At 46.0% G+C, this 22,180-nt stretch overlaps 1 protein-coding gene across 4 annotated transcripts in view; it reads right to left on the bottom strand.

Annotated features, from left to right (window-relative positions):
- The window catches only part of NFATC2 (nuclear factor of activated T cells 2), a 97,910-nt gene that overhangs the window by 22,512 nt on the left and 53,218 nt on the right, over positions 1-22,180 (bottom strand). For 2 of the 4 annotated variants that reach the window (XM_075108622.1, XM_075108621.1), the window contains exons 6-8: positions 11,916-11,971; positions 10,878-11,004; positions 8,657-9,352 (exon numbers count right to left, since the gene is read on the bottom strand). In XM_075108622.1, coding sequence (XP_074964723.1) covers positions 8,657-9,352; positions 10,878-11,004; positions 11,916-11,971 — 879 coding nt within the window. Of the gene's footprint in view, positions 1-6,072; positions 9,353-10,877; positions 11,005-11,915; positions 11,972-22,180 lie in introns of those variants that run through there. The other 2 variants (XM_075108623.1, XM_075108624.1) reach the window with 2 other exon arrangements.

Here is a 22,180-nt window from a genome sequence, read left to right as displayed (position 1 = left end):
TGCCATGCGGATGTAAGGCAGCTCACCAGCTTAACTACATCATGCTAATTTTAAAGGGGGGATAACAGGATAAACTGTGAGGGCAAATACATACCGAGCTGCAGGTTCCTTATATCGCTGTCAGGGAGGGTACAACTCCCCTCAGCAACCCATCTTTTTAATAAACGGATCCAGCCCATTGCACCATCGCTGCTGGAAGCTACCAGCACTAGGATTCATTCTGAGGTGGTCAATATACAAAGCAAGCATGCTGAGCTCGTGCAATTATTGCCCATGTGAAAATCCCTTATATTACACAGGCTGTAGCCATCCCTGCAAGTTTAGCCAGCTTAGCAGCACTGGCATTGCTGGTAAAACCCTTCTCCCAGTGCAGACATAGTCATCCCAGTACAAAAGCCTCTCAGTGAAACAGCTGGTGGTGGTTCCCTGACTTGGCATCAGCTGTGCTGATTCCAGTGTTTTTACACCAACCGAGCTGTGTCTATACAAGGGCTTTTACCATAAGAGCTACGTTAGCAAAATTAAAAAAACAATCAACCACCTTAACCAGCACAGTTATGTGGTCAGCTGCCTAAATGTAGAACAAGCCTTGTTAAAGGTTGCCAGAGCGCGCTTCTCTGCTTCAATGCAAAATGGGGAATTTAGCTCTAGAAGGAGTTAACCCCCTTGGCTGCTTTGTGCGGTTTTGTTATAAGCCATTTCCTATCCGCACGTTTCTTGCTTCTCATGTCCAAAGCCCCCGTTTTTAAAAAAAAATGTTGTAAAAGCAGTTACGATTTTGACTGAACTGAAAGAATTTCTGTGTAAAACACCCAGTGCCACCCCTCGCTGGCAGGAAGACGACTGATTCATTTTCCTTACATCCTGTACTTGCTCATACGACAGCTTTGCTCTGTCTCCCGACTCTGCCCTAAGAAATGAGGGTGTTTCTAATAGACAGACCCGCTCTCGGCGACAGGTAGCGTGTTACATGCCAGCAATCAAGCGTTCACTCCTAGAAAGCGGGTAGTATCCTTTGACACATACAGTGTGAAAGGAGTGAGCCTGGTGGGAAGACAGAAAAAGCAGAGTCGCCCTGCCTTTAGTGCAACACGTGCTCTAAGAGCCCACGGCAGGGCCAGCGCTGCCCCAGCTCCTGCACGCCTGGGCAACAGCTCCCCGAGCCTTTGGTACCCCCACGTCCGTGCGAGGGGTGCAGCTGGGGGGGCCTGGCAGCCCCCAGGCAAGTTACAGCTTTACCGGTGACTTTTTGCATCACCTGGGGCAAGTCACTTCAAAGCTCTGTGCCCCGCTTCACCCTTCTCTGAGAGCTGGGGAAAAAGCTTGTCGGCTTCTTCCATTACCCTTTCTCTGCACTGGATGAATAGTGTCACTGGACTGCAAACTGTTGTTGTTATCCCTTTAAATTGAAAGTGGATTGAAGGAACAAAAGTAAATGTATGGTCTATTTTGGCAGATGCCTTCCAACAGATGGGTGTCTATGGTCTTCTTTATAAGAGCTGTCTGCTGTCTGTGATTCAGACCGTCTAAGGAATGCCATGAGCGTGGAGTAAATGGACAGCAAGTCTGGGAAAGGACTTTATTGTGGTTTAGAAGCTTTCAATTCCCAACTGCATGAACAAGTTCTTTTTTTCAAGGAACTCTTTGCCAGTATTTCAAAACTATCACTGAAAATTGCTTGATGCCTTCTGAAAACCGGGCGCTTTCCGCTGATAACAGCGCACCGGTTTCGCCTCCGGACAGTGGCGTGCCTTCCACCAGCAAATCGCTAGGATCGGGGTTCATCCCTCGGTGCGTCGGCTCGTGGAGGGACCCTGCCCGGCGAGGGCGCGTTCACCTACCCGTCCCGCAGCGTCAGTTCTTGGCGGCAGTGCCCGTGGTCTCCTAATGGAGCCTGCATGTTCTTCTGAACAGGAAACGCTTTGTAACACAACTTGCCTGTGGGCACTTACTGCACCAATTACAGATTCCTGAGCTTGAGAACAAAGAGGTGCCAGTGGAACTATGGTTTTAATCACTTGATTTATTTTCTTCCTTCCTCCAGTGCTGATGCTGGATGTACGCGTTTTTCTTTTTCTCGCTTTGTTTTGTTTTGCATGTTTTTAGGCAGCGGGACAGCCGCTTGGAAAGACTGCTGGGGAAAGAGCCGTCCTGAAAAGGGGCTGGATTTGTCTGCATTTTCGAATAGGGAACAGTTTCTAGAGGTGAAGAACACCACATGCCAGCCCGCCATAGCAATACAAACACTTAGTTCTTATTCAGGTATGCAGCTTTTCTTTTTTTCTGAGAATCCATGTGAGGTTTAGTGACACGAATTAATTAAACGCTTAATTGTACTACAGGGGAGGATAACAAGATACGTTTTAGAAATAGTAAACTGAGGTATAGGGAAGTTAAATTCTTTGCTGAAAGGCCAAGCTCAGACACAACCCAGGAGACCTTCCTCCTGATGTACTGATCCTGCTAATTCCTGCTGACAGACTACAGGTTTTTGGAAGCAGAACCACCTTTTTGTTCTCTTTTCATATTGCCTCTAGAAAAGCAAGACACTGGCATGTTCCTTACAGCAGCCTTCCAGGACCTGAAGGGGGCTGCAAGAAGGCTGGAGAGGGGCTTTTTACAAGGGCATGTGGTGACAGGACAAGGGGTGGTGGCTTTAAACTGAAAGAGGGTAGGTTTAGATTAGATACAAGGAAGAAATTCTTCGCTGTGAGGGTGGTGGGGCGCTGGCACAGGCTGCCCAGAGACACTGTGGATGCCCCATCCCTGGAGATGTTCGAGGCCAGGCTGGACAGGGCTGTGAGCAATCTGGGCTAGTGGAAGGTGTCCCTGCCCATGGCAGGGGGTTGGAACTAGATCTTCCTTAAGGTCCCTTCCAGCCCAAACCATTCTGTGATTTGATGGTATGACTGGGGCACTTAGATGCTACTGTGACACAAACCCACAAGAGCAGTGATCCAAAAATAAAGCATGTAGTGTACCCATGGAGTGCTGTAAGGTCCCAACAGAGAACAGAAAATCTGGAATAAAGTGAGTCAGAGCTTCGAGAATGAGTCTGATGAGTACATAGATTTGCTAGAGTGTTTGAGCGAAATGTTTGGGAGAACATACATGCTTTACTCTTAGTCAAACTCTGCCTAAGCAGAAAGGACCACACCTTCTATGAAAAGTAGTTCTAATTAAAAACAGAGCATGGCTTTTTCTGATGCAAATTGTTGCTCTAACTGAACCACAACCCATTTGCAACGTTCAGCTTCGCTCCTGTCTAAAATGTCAGGAAACAGGAATGTTTCCCTCTCTGTCCTGTATGGCTATTTTACTTTTTTGCATGGACACATGATGAAAACAACTACAAACCAAACTAAAACATGCTCCTAAAGCCACCGTCTTCTGTGCTTCCTGGGGGTGAAACCAATACAGCGTTAAGAGAGAAAAGCGGCTTCTCCACAGCCAGGCAGGCGGCCGGAGCCCTGGCCCCTGCTAGTGCGGCTCTGCTGCCCTAATGCATGGAGGGCTTGAATCTGCCTTTGCCGTGCAGCTGAGGTTCCCCCGGCACAGGGAAATCCCCAGCTGGCAGCAAGCTGACAGAGCTGGCTTCGTGCCACCTGCTCCTCCATCTGCCGTGCAGGGGCTGCGGAGGCAGGATGCTCACAACGCACTAGCACCCGAGCCAAAGCCCTGAGGACCACGCCGGCTGCGAGGTGGGGCCCCGTCTCCTGCCTCCCCTCCTGGCCGTCCTGACCCTCGCCGTCCATGGGCACACGCGGCACCAGCGAGGATGCGGAGCAGGATGCTGCACGGCGCGGGGAGGGCGGCGAGAGACCGAGGCCGGCAGGGAAGAGCTCAGTCCCCGACTGCCGCTTACTCAGGGCTGACAGAGTAGCTTTTCTTCTCGGGTCCCCAGGAGCCCTGGGGTTTCCTGGAGGTACACCCTGCTCAGGCTTGTGCCATCAGCTACCGGCCGAAGGAGAAGCAAGCTGTTCAGAAAAGAAAGGTTCTTCCCGAACACAGAGGAAAGAAGGGATCTGACTCTCATTTCACGCCGCTCTGGGGACAGATGGCAGATTTTCTTGCTGTTGAATGAAAGGACACAAGAAGAAAATGCAGGGACCCAACACTCTCTGAAAGGTCTCAGATGAGACCCGCGGGTAGGGCAATGGTTACTGCGGTGGGGAGCAGAACTGCTCCCAGCGACGGTGATTGAAAGTGCCGGGTGATTTACAAGCACCACATTGCTCACCCTGCAGATCCATTTTCTAAAGAAATATCTGCTGTGTTTGAAATTTTCTGTGAAATGCACGAGTTCACTATAAAACATCTCTGCTGATCGGCAGTCTGATAAACCACTACACAAGCATCTGCCTTGCTTTCCTCCTCCCCATTAAAGATTACTGGTGCACCAAAAATAATTTAGAGCTGCTGTATCAAGCAGACAGTTCTGAGTGTCAGATGTGGTTAGATAGTTACTATTTGAATAATGACAATCATTTTTCTTTGTAAAGTAAAAAGCACACAACATGACAGCTGAACTGAAGAGACGAACTAAATCTAAGGCAGGCAAGCTGATAACATTCAGGACAACAGCTACACGTCCATTATTTGTATATGGAAAATGCCTAACACCATACTTGACACTCAGTCTCTACGAGGCACTTCTAGACCGTGTCACATCGGAGCGCTTCAGCGTCTGTGATGCATTTATCCTCCCATTGCTCTTGTCACACAATCCTCGGGTCTGTGTCGCAGATGGGGAACGGTGGCACACGGCGGCTGCCCCAGGGCTGCGCAGGAAACCCCTGGCTCTGCAGCAGGAGCGTGGGCAGTCCAGGGCATGACCACTGCCACAAGCCCTGGGTCACCCTCTCTCCTGATCCTGCCCCACACCAAGGGATTTTGGGCGGTGCTGCAAATAGCTAATTTTTTTAACTGGGTTTGTGCTTTAAATAGCTAATCTGATTGCTCTGAAGGTCCTGGAAGAACTAAGTTCTATTTGTCAACGTATTCCTGTGGTTGTTTGTGTAACTTTTACCATTGTTGGTGGTTTTGGTTATGAACAATATTAAGACGAGGCCTTGGCTGAAACGTGCTGAGCACTGTCGCATCTTATGGCTTTCACTTGCATATGAAGCTAATCACTGCTTGCCAGCATCAGCCTGACGCCAGGTGGGTCCTGAAGGATCTCCTGGCCATGGCTTATCTTCACTCCCAGAGTATTTCTGCCAGTAAAGAACCCCCGAGGCAGAGGTGTGTAACAACGCTGTCTCTGCCAATTTGTCACAAATAGCCCCTTCCTCTGGAGATTCATCTTTACATGATTTGATATCAAAAAGTGATGGATTTATTTTTTTTTTTGACAGAGAAATACAGGCCTTTATGGAGGAATAGGTACATGAAGGTATACATATGTGTGGTAACCTGCATTGGCCTCCCCAGGGGCGGTGTTTCCAAATCCAGCCTGTATAACTCGATAGGCAGAGCCTTCCTTCCCGTAACCACATGTGCCATAATTCTGTCTGGAGGGGAAAGCTGAGAAGTTGCAATGGGGCTGCGTAGGCTGGGCTGGGCACCTCTTGCTCTGAGGTAGCGCTGGTAAGAGTTGAATAGGGGCAAATATGTCCTTCCAAGAAATGCAGACCACATGGCACATCTTCTCTACATCTGCAGTACAGTCAGAAATAAGCTGCAGGCACACTGAAATTACCATGAAGGTAGCCAGTATGGGTGGTACCAGCTGTGCAGCTACTGCGCAAAGAGGTCCTCGCACATGGCAAATCCCACCTGAGAAGACAGGTAAATACTTGCCATCACCTGCCTTAACGCCCACGCCCCTTTGGCTACACTGCTGGTGCTATTCCACCTCGAGAGCTTACAGCTTTGTGAGCTATGGTCACACATTTGGCTGTAATCCTCCCGTGGAGGTGGAACCAGCTCTAGTCTTTACAAGGCGGGAGGTGAAGAGAGGTTAAGCATGCTAAGCCCCCAGCATTATGTGCCCTGTGGAGCAGTGAAGGCTCTGAGCAAGGAACAAACCATGGTCTCGGGAAGAAGGACAAATACTTTTTTTTTACAGCAGGGAAGATAAGAAAATAAAGAAGGGTCCTGCCAGCAGTGGCAGCGGGAAGCTGAAAGAGGTACAGAGAAATAGCAAGTGCGGTAGCTATGAGATGTTCTCTGGTCACCTCCAGGAGAGCTCAGACTGGGACTCCATACCCGCTCTGAGAGTCCATGGCTTCAGCAATGAGGAACCGACAGAGCGGGGCTTGTCCCAGGTCGCTCAAGGAGTTCGTGGCGAAGCTTAGAACAGAAGCAAAGCCCAGAACACGGAGGCTGCATGTTAATCACGAAGGCAGAGAACAGGAGTTGACAAGAGGCGGTCACAACTAGAAAGGGCCGAAAGCTGGACTGTCAGCAGAAATGTCCAGAAAGAACAAGGAAGAGGGAGGAGGAAGATGGGGGAAGGGAATAAGAGCGAACGGAAGCAAGAGACACCGAAACAATGATTGCCTAAGAGTCTGTGCATCAGCAGCAGGGCACCGCACTCATGCCAAGCCCGGCTGGGGAACCATCGTCTCAGCATCTATCTGTGAAAAATCACAGCAAGACCTAACAGCTCACTTTATCTCAGAAGAGCTTCCTGGATAAAAAGGATTTGAGGGTAAAGCCTCCATAATCCTCTGGGTTTGCTTTCTTTTAATACTATAAAGCACAAAAATAAACTTTCTAGTCAGGAAAAATATGGCTTTTGTTATGTTCTGAGTCACTTTTCCCCAGCAGCAAACAAAGTGGCTTTTCAATTCAAGTCCTGAACATTTCAGAATGAAACGTTTTGCAAAGTCCTAAAGGAAATCACAGTTCTCCAAGTCACACTTCTAACTAATGTGAACTCACTGAGGTCAGTAAAGAGACTGCATGTGACCGATCCCGCCCGGCCTGACTTGGGTGGCATAACTGATAAATTAATCTGTAGTTAAAATCAATTCCGGGCGATCCAGTCGGCCAAGCAGAAGCCTGGAATTTCATTACTAACTTGTTGCCATCCTGCCTAATGGCTCCTCTTGGCACGGAAGTCGAGCACATCCCTTGCAAGCTACGCTATAGTTAGATGTTACTGGCCTGATTCAAAACCCAGTGAAATCAATTTTGCAGTCCATTTTGGGAGTTCATTTAAGTGGGCTTTGGCTCGACTCAGATATTTACCAGCTTTAACTTCAAGATTCTTTCTTTTTTATTTCTTTCACAAAGTTTGTACCAAGTATTTTTAGAAATGTGGAAAAATCTCTCAGCTTCTCATATTAAAAGTACCTTAAAACATAGTCTCCACTTCACTATTAGAAAGTTTATCTTGCTTTGTTATCGTGCCCCATTCCCTGAATGGGAAGAGGATTTTACTTAGCTGTTTTCTTGCAGATCCAGCAAACCCCCAAATCAAATCCACTGTTGAAACCCAGTTCAACACTCCTCTTCAGACAAGGGGACCGGTAAAAACTCTCCAGATTTTACCGTGATGGCACCAAAGCTATAACAGCCACATTTCAAACACGGAATAACGGAGAAAACCATCCAAACACTACTCTGCCCACAAAGGCAGCAATGAAGACTGTACACGATACAGCCAGAGAGCACTCAGCACCTAAGCTGAAGAAAATAAAACTTTCATGGGCACAACAGCACAACCCTAGGTGAGAAACTGTGGGAAAAAGCCCAAACTACCGGGTGCTTACCAAGCACATAACGGTGCATGTTCACAAGATCAAAGCATGCATGCAATTGCCTGGACTCCGAGGACAGCAGCAGTGAATATATGTGAAAATCAGGTCTGCACTGCATGCGTAAGAACACGCTATATGTGCAGCAATATATCCAGCACCCTCACTCTGCTCCTGCTAAAGGCAGCGTCGGGTTTGCTACTGGCCTTTACGATTGCAGCGTCCAGCTGCACTATTAACTCTGCATTGATTTCCTCTTGCAAGGGACATACTTTAATAAAAGAACCAATCAACCAGAATGCCAAGAGCTGCCTACCTAAGAATAAGCAGGATATGTTCAAAGAAAGCTTTACTCTAACTTATATTCATTCCTGAAGGCTAAATCTGCCAGGCTCACAACAAAGAAACAGCATTGTTTTACTTATCAATGTCCTACTGTTCATCTAGAACATCTGCAATAGTTTTGCCTGCAGCACTGCCCCATTCATTACAGGCCTTGATAGACTGTTCAATGGGCTTTTTTTTTTTTTTTTTTTTTTGGTACAAAATGTACAAAAGCATTTTACAAAGTGGACTTTGCCCTGATATGAATAATAAAAAAATAATTTAAAAGTGCATTTTGTTTCAGATTCTCCATTTTCCAAACTAATCTTTGGCAAATGGAAACAAAATGGCAACAGCTTGAAACCTGACAGCTCACTCCGTGGCACGAAGCAAGACAGAGGGTTTCTGCAGAATACTGTGTTTTTTGCTCGGTTGCCAAAGTGCGTTGCCATCTACCAAAAATGCAGTTGATGAAAGACCGAAATGCAGCACGATCAAACGGCAAATACCCACATCCATCAAATGGAGGCCACGTTGGTTTTGTGTAGAGGAACAGAAGGGATTTAAAAGTCCTAAACTCCCTCCCTCCAACAAACCAACCCCTACAAGAGAAGAGCGGTGCTTACCGTCATCCAGATACGCTTGGTCCAGGTTCTGTTCCTGTTTGATAGTGACTCCAGCTGGTAACACTTCTTTCTGGTCGCTAACCGGTGGTCCATTTTTTGCTGCTCGCTGGCCTGAGGCTGCCTGCTGCTGGATCACGGTAGGGTATGAACTCGGACTTAACCTTTGTGCTTGACTGACCTGGGGCTGGCTGGATCTTGCAACATTGGACGTAAAATTTTCACAGCACATGATGTGCTGAAATTCTTGGTGACTTCCACACCTCAGCTGCTGGTTGGTTGGAGAATAGTGAATCACTGGAGAAGACTGCTGGTTGCCTGGGGAGTGGTGGAGCACGGCTGAAGTTTGGCCTGGAGAACCAGCGTGCACCAGCACTGACCTATGGGCATCTGAAATAGCACCCGGAGTAGCCATCAGACTGGATTGCTGGAAGCCCACTTGGCTTGGGCTAAGGCTCTTGCTTCTTTGGTATATTACAGCGGCCGGATTCTGCTGATGGTATCGAGAATCGGGAGAAGAAAGGCCTGAGCGCAACTGCTGGCAAGGAGCCATAGTGGCCACAAGACAGGAAGGGGACTCGGTGACCATTGTATGCTGTGAATAGTAAGGCTGTGTTACTGTTCCCAGACCACTGTGTACTGTATTGCAGATTAAGGCTGGATCATAGTCATCAATGGGCTCTGTTTTGATTGATGGTACTAGAATAAAGCATGCAAAGGACGTTATTCGTAACAAGCTGATGAGAAACAGAGAGGTTTTCCTTGAAGTAATAAGAGATTTAAGCCATCTACAAGATTTGCACGTGTGAGCTCATATCTCGCAGGCATTGAGTTTAATAAATCACTTATAGGCAATCATGGTAGAGTCTCTCTTGAAAGCACTCTATGCTAAGATGTTCCTTAAAATCCTTAATGAACTATTTAACCACGAATTTCTGAAAATTGAAAAAAATCAATACCCTAGCCCATTCTGGAACATAAGCAAAATAAGAAGCCGTAGATAGGTGTTTCTTGTAGTACTTCCCTCTCAAAGGGAGACTGAATAACTAGAAATCCTATGGCATATACAGCTTCTCTTTTTCTGTCAGACATTTAACTAGTGACCAAAGGCACAGCTAAACTATTTTAGGGCTTTTTTTTTTTAGTTCCTTTGCTACATGTAACTTCCCCAGTACCGAGAGCTGAAGATCTTTCTGCCACCATCATTTAAAAGACCATGATTTTAGTGACAGTTGATTGAATCTTGGTGTGGATAAATGATGGTCCTCTACAGACAAATTCTCACATTTCTAATGCTTTTTTTTGTCAAATCTTCCCCAAAACTCAGTAGAGGAATACCATACAATGGAAATCATATAAGGGTCATCCAATTGGGTTATTTTTTGGAAGTAGAAGGTTTCCTTCCCTGAAGTGGTCTATTTTAGGGATCGTGCTGAGATAGTATTGTACTTCTCAACAGTATCCCACAACAGAACAATTTAGCAAGTACACAAAACCCTCACATTGGTAGTATCCTATACAGTTCACAAATTTATGGAGAGGGCCAGAGATTTTCAGTCTGGAGGAGATCAAAGTAAGAACTGGAATGAATGTTTGCCTATCCTTAGAAACCAGATGAATTAAGACAACATTTTGAAGCTTGCAAAAAATCTGGTACTGTTATTTTATGCTTTCTGGTTTCCACAAACACAATACTCTGATTTTCTCACAATATTCTTCTCCCAGCCAAAGCTGAGAAATTCTGGGAATCTCATTAGTAATCCTGCTGCATTTATTGTGATATGGCTCACCAATTCCCTAGAGGAAGAACATCAGAAAAGCAGTCTTATTTTTCTCAACCAGCCTCATACTGCAGAATTATATTGCTCGTCTTCCTCCGTACCAAGCCCTCATTACTTTCCCAGATCTGATGTTATCTCAGTGTTGTAAATGCCAGCTGGGGAAGGCAATGCTCATGGTTTTCACAGGGCCACATCATGTCACAGACTGAGTGAATGGGGCAGCATCAGCCATTGCCAAGGTAAGTGTCCCCTTAGATTTGTGGGAAATTCCTGATCATAAATCACACGCATCCTTTAAACCAAAGAGTTGTTGAGTGCTTAGCTGCACTCAGTTAAATCAGTAATATTTAGATCCTCCAATAATGGCAAGAAAACAACATAGCAGAAAATGAAACCTTGCTCCTGAGAACTAGGCCACAGCTTGCTCTGTCCTTGAGAATTACCTGGGTGGTAGGTAAAATGCTGGGGTTGGCTTCTTTTTCTTTTTCCATTGATGACGTAAAAATTCACCTTCACAGCTGTGCGAATGTGCTTGTTACGGTACTCTGGTACTTCTACAAAAAGCATGCTCTGAAACAACCAAAGGTGACAATATAGAATTAGCGACGGAGGCTGACCGCAGAGTCTTGGGTGCATCTCCCCTGTCATGCGTCCAGGCATAAAGGAAGAGAAATCTTCCTATTCATTCCTATAAAGAAGGGTATGAAAGTAAGAAAGGAAAAAAAGGGCAGATGGTGATCTTTGGTACTAGGAAGCTGGCTTCTATGTACTGTATTCTATCAGGTACTTGATGTTGTCCTGACTTGGAGAGAGAAGTCTCAGCTACAAATAAACCAGAATGGTGATAAATGCAGCAGCACTGTTAATCACGCTGTGCTGGATAAACAAGTATGTATTGCAGAATTCCCTCTCTTTGTTAGAATAAACTTGATTATTCTATAGGCTTTTCACTTATACACAGTCGGATCCCGCTTCCATGGAAATTAACAGGGAGCATCCCGTTCTCCTCTGCAAGGGCAGGCATCGCCCATGGCAATGTACGTGCTAGCTTCTAAATGCACCGAATGACTACAGTAAGGTCCCATTAAGCAAAGTGAACAAAGAGGCTCATTCCCTTGAAAGATCAATGTTCATTTTAAATACTATAGTACAAATCCTGTCCTGCACAGAGCACCCAAGACTTCCATACAGGCGAAAGGAAGTCAGGACAGCCAGCATCCTGCAACGGACCGGGCTGGTACAATAGAGTCTTCTGCAAGAACACAAAATCTAGCAGTTATTCAATTTGCTGTGGGTTACTGCTACATGAATAGTTTCTTTTTGCAACACATCTACTGCTGAAGCATTTGACATTTGTTCATCACAGCAGTAAGATAGCTGCTCTTTCTGCTTTTTGAGACGCTCTTTGAAAACCACCCCTTGAATACAACTTGCTGTCTGAGAAGCCCAAGGAGTGGACATCCAGTGTTTTGCATACTTACAGGCTGGCTCTTGTCTTTGTCCACTGTTGCCTCCATTTCCCAGATCTGCTGCCCATCTAGAAGAATATCACAATATTAATCTCATGGGTTTTGGTTTTTTTAAAATGATAAAGCTTGACTTAAAAAAAAGGAGGCAAATCAAGGGCATCAAGTTAGCAAAGCTCTCAAAATGGACTTAATCTCAAGCACCTTCCCAGTCCTAACCAAAAGCAACAGCATTTAATTTAAACACATCATTGAACACTTCTCTCGCCAGGAAAAGACTTACATACATATTAAAATTAAATGTTTATGCAGAATTAGCCAAACTGAGGAATGAAACATTTAGCACAGGTGCAACATCTGCTTTTTAGCAGACTTGGTTTCAGCCAGCTTGACTGATGGAGGGCACCTGAAGGTCAGATAACTCATTAATGGTCCCATTCGGCCAGCAGCTCAGCAAACCTTCTGCTATTTTAAGCCAAGACCTATGGCTCCCCACCAGTGTGGTAAGTGGCGGAATGGGCCAGGAGGTGGAGAAAGGACTAGCTAAAAATTCAGATCTCCTATGGGGTGCACAGAGATGCCAGCAAGCAAACTGAGCCACCTCAGGGCTGATTTTTAGAGGTGCTGCACAGTGAAACTGGCAGATGCTCTGAATTCTCACGGGAGCATAGGTTTTTCTAGAAGTAGTTCAACAAGGGCAGGTTCTTGCCATAACTGGCAAACCAGCTATACAGGGCGCTTCATTTCTGTTTTGCATGCCCTCTTACTATTTATACTCATTTCTTATATGTGCAATATGAAACCTCAGCACACGATATCTGGCAATACGTCTCCTCTGATTGAGGAACAAGCCCAAAATCTCCGACAGTGGGTCGGCACCTCCGCACCGCTGCCACTGCGGGCTGCGAAGGAGCGTCGCCGACGGGCCTGCCTAAAGTCACTGTAAAGCACCAAATATTCCCCGTACTCGGTGTAAAAGTACCTCATTGCATGTGCAACAGCCTCTATCTCTGAACCACTGAAGTCTTTCTGCTCTTAATTACATCCACGCAGCTCATCTCCATTCTGAGTTACACAAAATCGCATTTATAGAGGAAAATAAAACGTGATTCCCCTCGTATGGAATACCATCAAAGTAACCCCTGTGCTATAAGGGTATGTCAGTAGTGACAGGGCATTTGTACACAGACTGCATGCGTCATCTGGCTACAAATATTTCTTAAATGTACTGTTGCCCACACTTCCCAGAAACATCTTTTAGCAATGCCTTCCTTAGTGCTTTTTTTTTTTTTTAAGATTTTAATCTCTACCCCTTTGATTTTTATATTCTGCTGAGCCTTTTAGCCAAGCAGTTCGCAGAAGAAAAATACCGATGGGAAAAAAAAATTGCCTCATACCTTTCTGAAAGCTTGATTTTAAAATGAACAGGGGACACATATCCAAACGAACCAACGTGACTTGAAATACCGCAGCCTCAAGGCTGGTGTTTGCTTTAGAGAGGGGGAGGCAGCTCCCGGGCACGTTTCTGCGGGGGTTCCCCAGGCTGCACACCCAGGTCTGGAGGACAGGGGTGAAGTCTCCTAAAAACAGCCCTTCTCACAGGACTTTTTATTTTTCCCAATTCTTGGAAATTCTGCAAGAGCTGCTTTTGTCCTCTGCTATTTAAGCACTTCTGCTTCTGGCAAGAAGGGAAATGAAAGAGTATTTTTAAATGCATTTTGCATTTTTTTTGGTTGTTTTCCTCTTTGTTCTCCATGCAGACAATGAGCTGACAGATGTGCTCGGCTCTCGGGCAGCCTCTCGCCGAGGGGGAGCGGAGCGGCTGCTTCGCGGCCGGGCCTGCAGCCCCAGGCAGGGCCCTGCCTGCCCCAGCCCCGCGCCCCGCCAGCCCGGGGGTCCCTCCCAGCGCGCCCACTGCACCAGGCGGGACCTTGCCTCCCCCAGCACCCTACACCGCACACACCTCCGCTACGTTTCGGCCCCTAAACACGCAGGAGGGTCAGGAGGGTTTAGCCTGAGTCCATCGCCAACAGCGACCCCCTTCCTCCCTCAGGACTGGCCGGCTCCCCCTGACATACTGGTGCAAGGAGAAAACGCTAAATAATTCTGAGTTTTTTCTTTAAGTTCCTCCACAGCGAGTCAGTTGTCTTTTCTACGCTAACACGAGGGTTAGTGATGGGCTGCCAGAGCGGAGCGGGCCTAAGCAAGCTGTGTAATTAAAGCCAGCAAGGCTCTCGCCCAATTTGCTCTTTAGCCCTCACATCCCAAAGGACCGCTGTGCAAAGGGATGGAAAATATTCCATTATTCAACAATAAGCATCCACTTTGGCCGCTGCTCTGGATTGTTGCAGGTTAAATCGATACCCCCCTTAATGCGGCTAACACTTTTCCCCGGTTGAAACAGTAAACATCTCAGAGAAGGGGAAAGCCAGCAAATACTGGGGGTTTAACCCAGCAAGTACTAAATGCATTGTCTGATGACAAGGCAGTAAATACTTAATGGGGGGATTCCTCTTCTAGGTGATCTTTGTGAAAAGAAACCATCATAGTACGTGTTAAGGAACTTCTCCACACCCCCCAAAAAAATCCTAGAAGATAACTTTTTATAGTTCTCTGAAGAAAAGAGGAGGGAAAAGGAAACAGCAAAATATGTCATAAAATAAGAGCTCTGATAGAGACACACACGGGGAACCGTCGAAGCAATGCAATATGAAGACATCCTGACAACAAGGACAGCCAAACGGGAATATTTGACATTGGTTTTCCTCCAGGCAGAATGTTTTCATCTTTGTTTCTGTATTGCTAAATTCAAACAGTCTGTGCAGATACAACAGCACTAACTTCACAAAGAAGGTAGAAATCAAAAGGATTTGTTGGTCCAAAATGCATAAAATAACAGAGAAACAGGCCTCCAATTCATCTGCCGTATTCGAGGGGCCTGTGAAGCATACGCAGCCACAGTCACAGTGGATTTGATTTAGTAACCAAGCCACTGAAACTCCTCTAAAAGCTAATGAAGCCAACCATAAAAATCAAATGATGTTTAGGCTGAGTCCAAAGTCTGTGGGGATTAAGAGTAAGAACAAGAATAAGCCCAACCAAACAAGAAATAAATGTATTTGGGGTTATCATTCTAATGATGATACGTGCTTCTGTTTGGATATATTCATACTCGTGGCAGCTAAACAGGTTTCTAACAAATCTGTCAGCAGCAGCAATCCCTGTTCTTTAAGCACTGTTGAATATAACCACTCTGCAGCTCACTGCCTGACCTTTATGCTTAAATATCATGATGTGGCTCCATCTGCCTCGCTGCTTCACTTTTATAGTTGCGAATGTACAAACTTTAGTTCGAGACAATCAATATTTGCTTTTCCTTTAACCCCTCTGGATACTCACATTAATGGTGAGCTTTTGGCAGAAGGATGAGGGAGGCTGTGAATAAAATGAAAAATACAACTGCATTCTCTCCCACCTTTCACCTATCCTTTTTGCTTATAATGAAAATAAATCTTTTAATTATGTATACTCAGAGTTAATGGAGAGCAGGAGGAGTAAGCTGAGAAGTCTAAGGCCCGTCTGTAGGACAATTTGAGCAAATTTTGAAGAGAGAAAAATTGCACCAAACTGTCAACACATTTAGCTTCTTTAGAATGTGCATACATGAGGATTTTTTTAGGAGGAATTATTTTACCAGCTGGTGAAAAATGGGCAGCCAATAACAGACCAATGATGCAAATCGGCTCTTGGCTACGTGGCTGGTGCCATTGCAAGGATTTGGGCTTTTATGACAATGGGACATCCTCACAAACCCATGGGCCCCGATGGGATGCACCCACGAGTGCTGAGGGAGCTGGCAGATGCTGTCGCTAAGCCACTCTCCATCATCTCTGAAAGGTCATGGAGGACAGGAGAGGTGCCTGAGGACTGGAGGGCAGCCAGTGACACTCCAGTCTTTAAAAGGACAAGAAGGAGGACCAGGAAACTCTAGGCCAGTCAGCCCCACCTCCATCCCTGGAAAGGCGATGGAGCAGTTCATGCTGGAGGTCATCTCCAGGCAGGCAGAGGAGAAGGTGGTTATCAGAAGTAGCCAACATGGATTCACCAAGGGGAGATGACACTTGACCAACCTGACAGCCTTCTGGGATGGCACGACTGGCTGGGTAGGTGAAGGGAGAGCAGTGGGTGGTGTTACCTCTACTTCAGCAAGGCTCCTGACGCTGTCTCCCACCACATCCTCATAGATAAGCTTAGGAGGTGTGGGTGAGGTGAGTGGGCAGTGGGGTGGATTGAGAACTGGCTGAACGGCAGAGCTGAGAGGGTTGTGGTCAACGGGGCAGAGTCTGGATGGAGGCCTGTAGCTAGCGGTGGTCCCCTCCTTGCTTGCCAACTGAGAAGATTAATCCCCAGCTTGACTGATAATCTAAATTCTCCAAGTACAGATAGCTGTTCATTGCATGTCATCAAACCTGCACTGACAGTGGAGAGTAAGAAAACTGCAAAAGAGCATCATTTTTGCTGAAGTATTGTAACGCACATGATAATGCACATGCAGCGATACGTGCCAGCCAGAGCCCTGCAAGGTTGTCCCAGTACGTGCGTGGATCACACTGGAGCTTGGTGCCAGCTCCATGTGCGTGGCGTGCCTCTGATTCTACCTCCCCAATGGGGAATTCAATCTGCATCTCTGAAAAGAGCAGTAGTTCCACTAAAGATGATAAAATATTTTTGGATTTAGACCCTGAGGTCTTACCAGTCACGGCTGCTTCACGCAATATTTTCACTGTTGTGGTTCCCTGCTCATTTAATGGTTTGTCTTAGTTGGCAAGTCTTTAACGCCACAGGTCAGTGAAATGTTCAGGAAATAGAGATTTTTGTGCTGCTTCAGGGCTATGAGACTTAGCATTAAACCCTGATGAGAGATCTGATTGTGTCAGCACTCTGTGGAGGAATGAATGAGTTGCTGGAAGAAAGTAATTCTACCCTCTCTACCTCAAACTGTGATCACACCAAAAGTTCTGCTTCAAACTTTGGGGGAAATCAAAACGTCAGTCTGCATTAGGAACATTTTGGGTGATTCTCTGCAGCCCCTTATAGGGCTTTTTTTAATTAGCCAATTAAAGGTTTTCTGAACCAGTTACAGCCTTTACACATTATTCACGATCCCTTACTCATGACTCTGGGGTCAGTAACTAGCAGAGAAATAAACTTACTGCTTTATTTGAACAAGCATGACTGATGGACTGAGAGGTTCAGGAAATTTTCTTTGCAGTTCTCTCCAGCTGAAGACTAAGTATACTATTGTGCCGATTCTGTATGTGATTCTGTGCCTGCGTGTGATTTTATGCTTGAAAATGTTCATTGCTTTTCTCAGTCAAGCATTACACAAATTATTTAATGAACAACCTGTTACCTTTTTCCCAGGCAGCAAACCATGCTGGTTCTCCACAGAAATGAGTGTGGTAGCTAGAGGGACAGCTGCCCCGACTACGCATTTCTGCACAGCTCCCTTTGGGCTGGCAATGAATTGTCCCTACTCAGGGTGTTTCTTGGAAGGTCTTCCAAAAAAGCACAATTATCTCTGTCAGCTTTTATGAGTAGATAATGGGCATGTCTGGAAAAGAGTCAAGATTTTTTAGAGCCACCCCAAGAACAAAATAAAGAACAACGAATGCTTTCCAGCAGAACAGACGCCACTTCTGAGATGTGGAAGTCTCATGGGCAGAGGAACACTCACACAGAGTTTCTGCTGCTTTTTGGGGGGACGAATTCTGATTTCAGCTGGGAATTTTTCCTGTTTCATGTCAGTGCAAGGCTGCTCAGCATCTGGTCCTAACCACTCATCTCCTTCTAAGCTTTTACTTCAGAATAGTTTTCACAGTTCAGAGCACAGAGTGAATGAATTTACAACTCACAAAAGTAGAGCTATTGGCTTTTTCACTGAGCCTGATTTCCATGGATTTCTTTTTCTTTCTGAAGCAAGACTGCCCACTGCAGTTAACGAAGCTCTGTTTATGAAGAGCTGAGCCCAGTGCCTTCATTTCACTGAGGACATAAGTTTGAGTCACCAAGGCCAAAGATACAAGTCAAGGTCTGGGAGGTAAAAGGCCAATGGATTAGTCATCCGCCATCCAGCCCAGCCCCAAATCTGACATTTTGCACAGTGAGAACAAGTCTAGAGGAGATTTCTCCCAATCTATTGTTGAGGAATTTGATTCATGGTAAAATAAAACATAAATACAGTAGTTAAGTAGCGAAGCAGCAGGGGCAGTCTGTCATTCCAGAGCTCTTCCAAATGATTCCTTGTGCCAATTCATCAAAATAGATCTGTTGTTTTTTTAAGATTATACTTGTGTTTGTGTGTGTGTGTGTATAAATTATTAAACAAAAGCTCCTCTCAAAATAAAACCACTGGGAACCTCCATGTAATAAAATGAGTCACACCAGGATGCGATGACTAAGTGGGAGAATAGGGAATTCCACTCCCCATGCCAGCTCTCTACATGATCCATTTTCTGTCAACAGGTGATGGGAGCTTGTCTCTTTGCCTTTTGTTTATCCCAAGAATTATTATTATTTTTTAATATTCTCTTTAAACAATTAAGATTCAAAGCTGAATAATCAGGACCAGGCACACTTCCACTAAGCGCCCCCATAGTAAACAGTGAGCCAGGGAATCCAGGCCAGTAGTGGCTGCCTGTGCTAATAAGGATTTACCAGCTGTAAAATTCCAAAATCTTGTGTCATACGGGGAAACCTTCCAAAACACTGGATTCCACCCTGTCTCGCTGAGTCTCTAACAGCTATGGCAACTCCATTTCTGCAGCCACACTCTTTTGCATTTTTTTGTGTGTGTGATCCTTAGATTTTTTCCTGTTTTGCAGTGTTTTTCTGGGATCCCCAGTTTCATGTCTGACAATTGCCCCGTGGGATTACAAGAACACCTGCGGCAGGCAGCACATTTCAGCCAGGGAGTAAACCTATGGGCAGAAAGGTTTGCTGGGCTTTCAGCAGCTCTAACAGCAAGGAAAAGCAGAATGTGTCCCTTTTACCCTGAAACTTCCTAATTTGCAGAGCAAAAAAAAGGGCAAACTCTAATCCTCCTGTTTAATACTTGTTACTCCTCTGTGTTTGCAAGTGGTGGGATTTGCCAAGACACCTTCCTTCCTCTTTTGCTTAGAAAGAACAAACAAAACAGAAACTCAAAGGGAACAAAACCTCCCCGATTGTCCCTAGTTCTGACAGCTTTTTGTGGAGAGAACTACCAAGGAGGCCCTGTGCTCCACTCTCCTGCCGCCTTACTTCGGTGCACGGCAAGGCGTGAGGAGGGCAGGTTAACCGGGCAGGTGATCACCTGTAGCTAATGCAAGAATCAGGTGGGCCTCCTGACAGAGGCATCTGTAATTTATTGCCCTGGTTCATCCCATCGCTCTCTGCAGGTTCAGAGTTAAGATAGGCATCCAGCTTTAAATGCTGGCCTCCAGCCACAGACTGCCTGGAGCAGAGAAAGTGCTCTTTCTAAGCTATCAAGAAAATAACAAGACAGCAAATTTATTTCATATACCCTCCGTAGAACCTCACATGTTGCAAACAAATTGAATCATTTAAGATTACAGTACCACTCTCCGTTTTGCCAGCTCTGTAACTATTCCCAGATATTTGTGCTTTTTTCCTTGGCCTTTACCATTAAAAAAACCAAATGACAGTTTGGGTTCTCTTCCCCAGACACTGGGCTTTTGTCTCAGGTTAAGATGCCTTAAAAACCTACATTGTGATGGATGTTCAGTAGTGGGTTGCATCTGTGACTGAGTTACGATCCTACTTCTAAGATATGTCCTGTCCCTCTCAATTCTCCATGACTTAAACCCTCCATTTCAGTTCATTAATTTAGAAATTCAGTGAGACAACTGGAGCTTGGAGCTTGCATTTAAATATTTAAAGTTGTTTACTGGGGTCAGATAGCAAACATCCCTTTTGCATGGATCTGGGAAAGAAATGGAAGTTTTTAAAAAAATTTTTTATGTCTTTTTAATCTTTAATTTGCCTGAGAAAATTGCATCATTAATTTTGCATCATTAAGTTCAAAGAGATAATTGTTGCAAATAGTTTGTTATTTTTTGCATTTTGATCATTCATGAAATTGTCAGGCTCCTAACAGACATTTAGTTCCCTGTTTGGGGTGCAGTGAGAAATTTCAGACTTGACACAACAGAAAAGGGGAACACTGCTGTAGACAGTCTTATAATTTCCTTTCACGTCTCCCACAAAGGACCGTGATCCTCAGCCCTGGTTCCTCTTCTGTTCACATTATACACGCCATAATGTCATACCATCACCGTTTTCTGTAGTGAATTGTCCTGGCCAGAGGCTGCTTCATGTTTCAAGTCATTTGGGTGATTTTGAGCAGATATATATCACCTTCAACAATTACAGCACGTACGGGCTGTAAAAGGCATCTACCGCAGAGAAGAGCACTTGCGATAGTGGCTTTGCTTACGATAACGCCAGCCAGAACGTGCCTCGGGATCCATGGGTCTGGGGCAACACTCACTGGGGCGCAGCCTCCCCGGGAGCTGCGGCTCGAAGTAAAGTATCGCCCCTTTTAACCCCTTGTTGTCAAGGCTGCCCCACTCCTCCCGTTGTGGCCTGGCAGCATATAGCTGTTCACTGCTCCAGAACTGATTGCTGCGGACTCCCACACCCCTTTAACAAAGGATTTACCCCGCCGTTTCACTGAACTCTCTGGCTGCTTTTCAGAAGCAAATGCCATGCCCAAACACCCAGAAGTATTGCGCTCTTGCTGCAGCTGCAGGCCAGAAGGGAGTGATGTAAGAAACTATTGATTCTTAAAATTTTTTGTATTTTTAACATCTGTTGTGCAATTTGACTATATCTAAATATATCTTTAACAAATCTTCGCTCTCCCCAGCTATGAGTTGTGAACATAAAACCCTTCTAGTGAGCTGTGATTTCCTTTTAACTTTTGCAGGGAGAGGTACAGGAAGATTGATAGTATCACTGGGTCCAACTTATTGTGCTTTATAAACAGGACTTTTTTAGAAAGTAGAAATCCCAAAACCAGAAAGCGCCGCTGTGCTTATTTGCTAGCTTGTGATGCAGCAGGAATACAGAAAAGTGCAAGTTTGAGAGCAAAATCCCTATGAAGCCTGCTGGTCTGCTTCTAAAAGTGAAAGTAATATGTTTTGAAGAAACTACATTACTTGCCCAGAGTTAAAATAAAGCACGTGTCTGCAATGAGAGACGTACAAAAGTGCTGGAAGTCGAGAGACACTGTGAAGTAGTGAAGCTATCATCAGAATAGTTATTATCATTATTGTTATTCCAGAGGTAGGCGAGCCACTGCAAGGGACGTAAATGAATATATAGGCATAAAACAGGCACTGGATGTGCAACGAGAGCCCATCTCCTGCAGCGATCCCCGACAGGAGAGCAACACAGATATATACCCAAGAAGAAGAGGGCCGCCAGGCTCCGAGAGGACGGGCCCAGGTTGGAGGCCCGGCGCACACCTCAAGAAGCACGACGCCGCTCCTGTTGCGCACGAAGGCGCCAACGCTGCTGCCATTCCTCAAGCAAGAAACCCTGTGAATCGTATTTCAGATATTTTAGTGAAGGCGCCAGGTATGCCACCGGGGGGGTACAGGATGGGGCCAGAGCAGGTATGAGGTGGAACGAGAGGGAGGGAAGAAGAGGGGCTCATGGGTCCTGGTAAGCTGGGCGCTAGCGGGGGCCCCGCGGTTCGTTTCTGGGGTACAGAGGCAAGCGCCTCCGTTCAGGCAGAGCATCTGGGGCACCCCGCAGACAAAAGCCACGATTCGCCACCGACACAGCGAACACGCTGGCCCTGCCCCTGCCCCGTGGCGAGCTCTCCTGAAACCAGCAGGCATTCGAGCATGCTCCAGCTCACCCGCTCTAGCTAGTAGCATCTTAAGAAACCATGGTCACAAAAATGTCACCGAGGTGAAAGACGTGCAGGAGCTCAAGGGAAAAGAAACGAGAACTCCATTGCTTGAATCTAGAGCTGGAAGAATTAATTTTTGTCAAAGGGACTTTGAGTGTCCCTGTTTCAGAGGCCTTGACAGCTGCAGCAGTTCAAAGGGCACAGAGAGCACCACCTCCCCCCTGCACAGTGCGCAGCCGAATTGAGGGATTTGCGGTGGATCTACTCCAGAGATGTATGCTCTCTGTTTGGGTTGTTCCTCCACCACCCACATTGTCCTAGCGATGACTCACGATGTCCATGTGGCCACCATAAGAGT

The sequence above is a fragment of the Phalacrocorax aristotelis genome, chromosome 13 (assembly GCF_949628215.1).
Source record: "Phalacrocorax aristotelis chromosome 13, bGulAri2.1, whole genome shotgun sequence".
NCBI lineage: Eukaryota > Metazoa > Chordata > Aves > Suliformes > Phalacrocoracidae > Phalacrocorax > Phalacrocorax aristotelis.
This window is presented reverse-complemented; position numbering and strand designations above follow the sequence as displayed.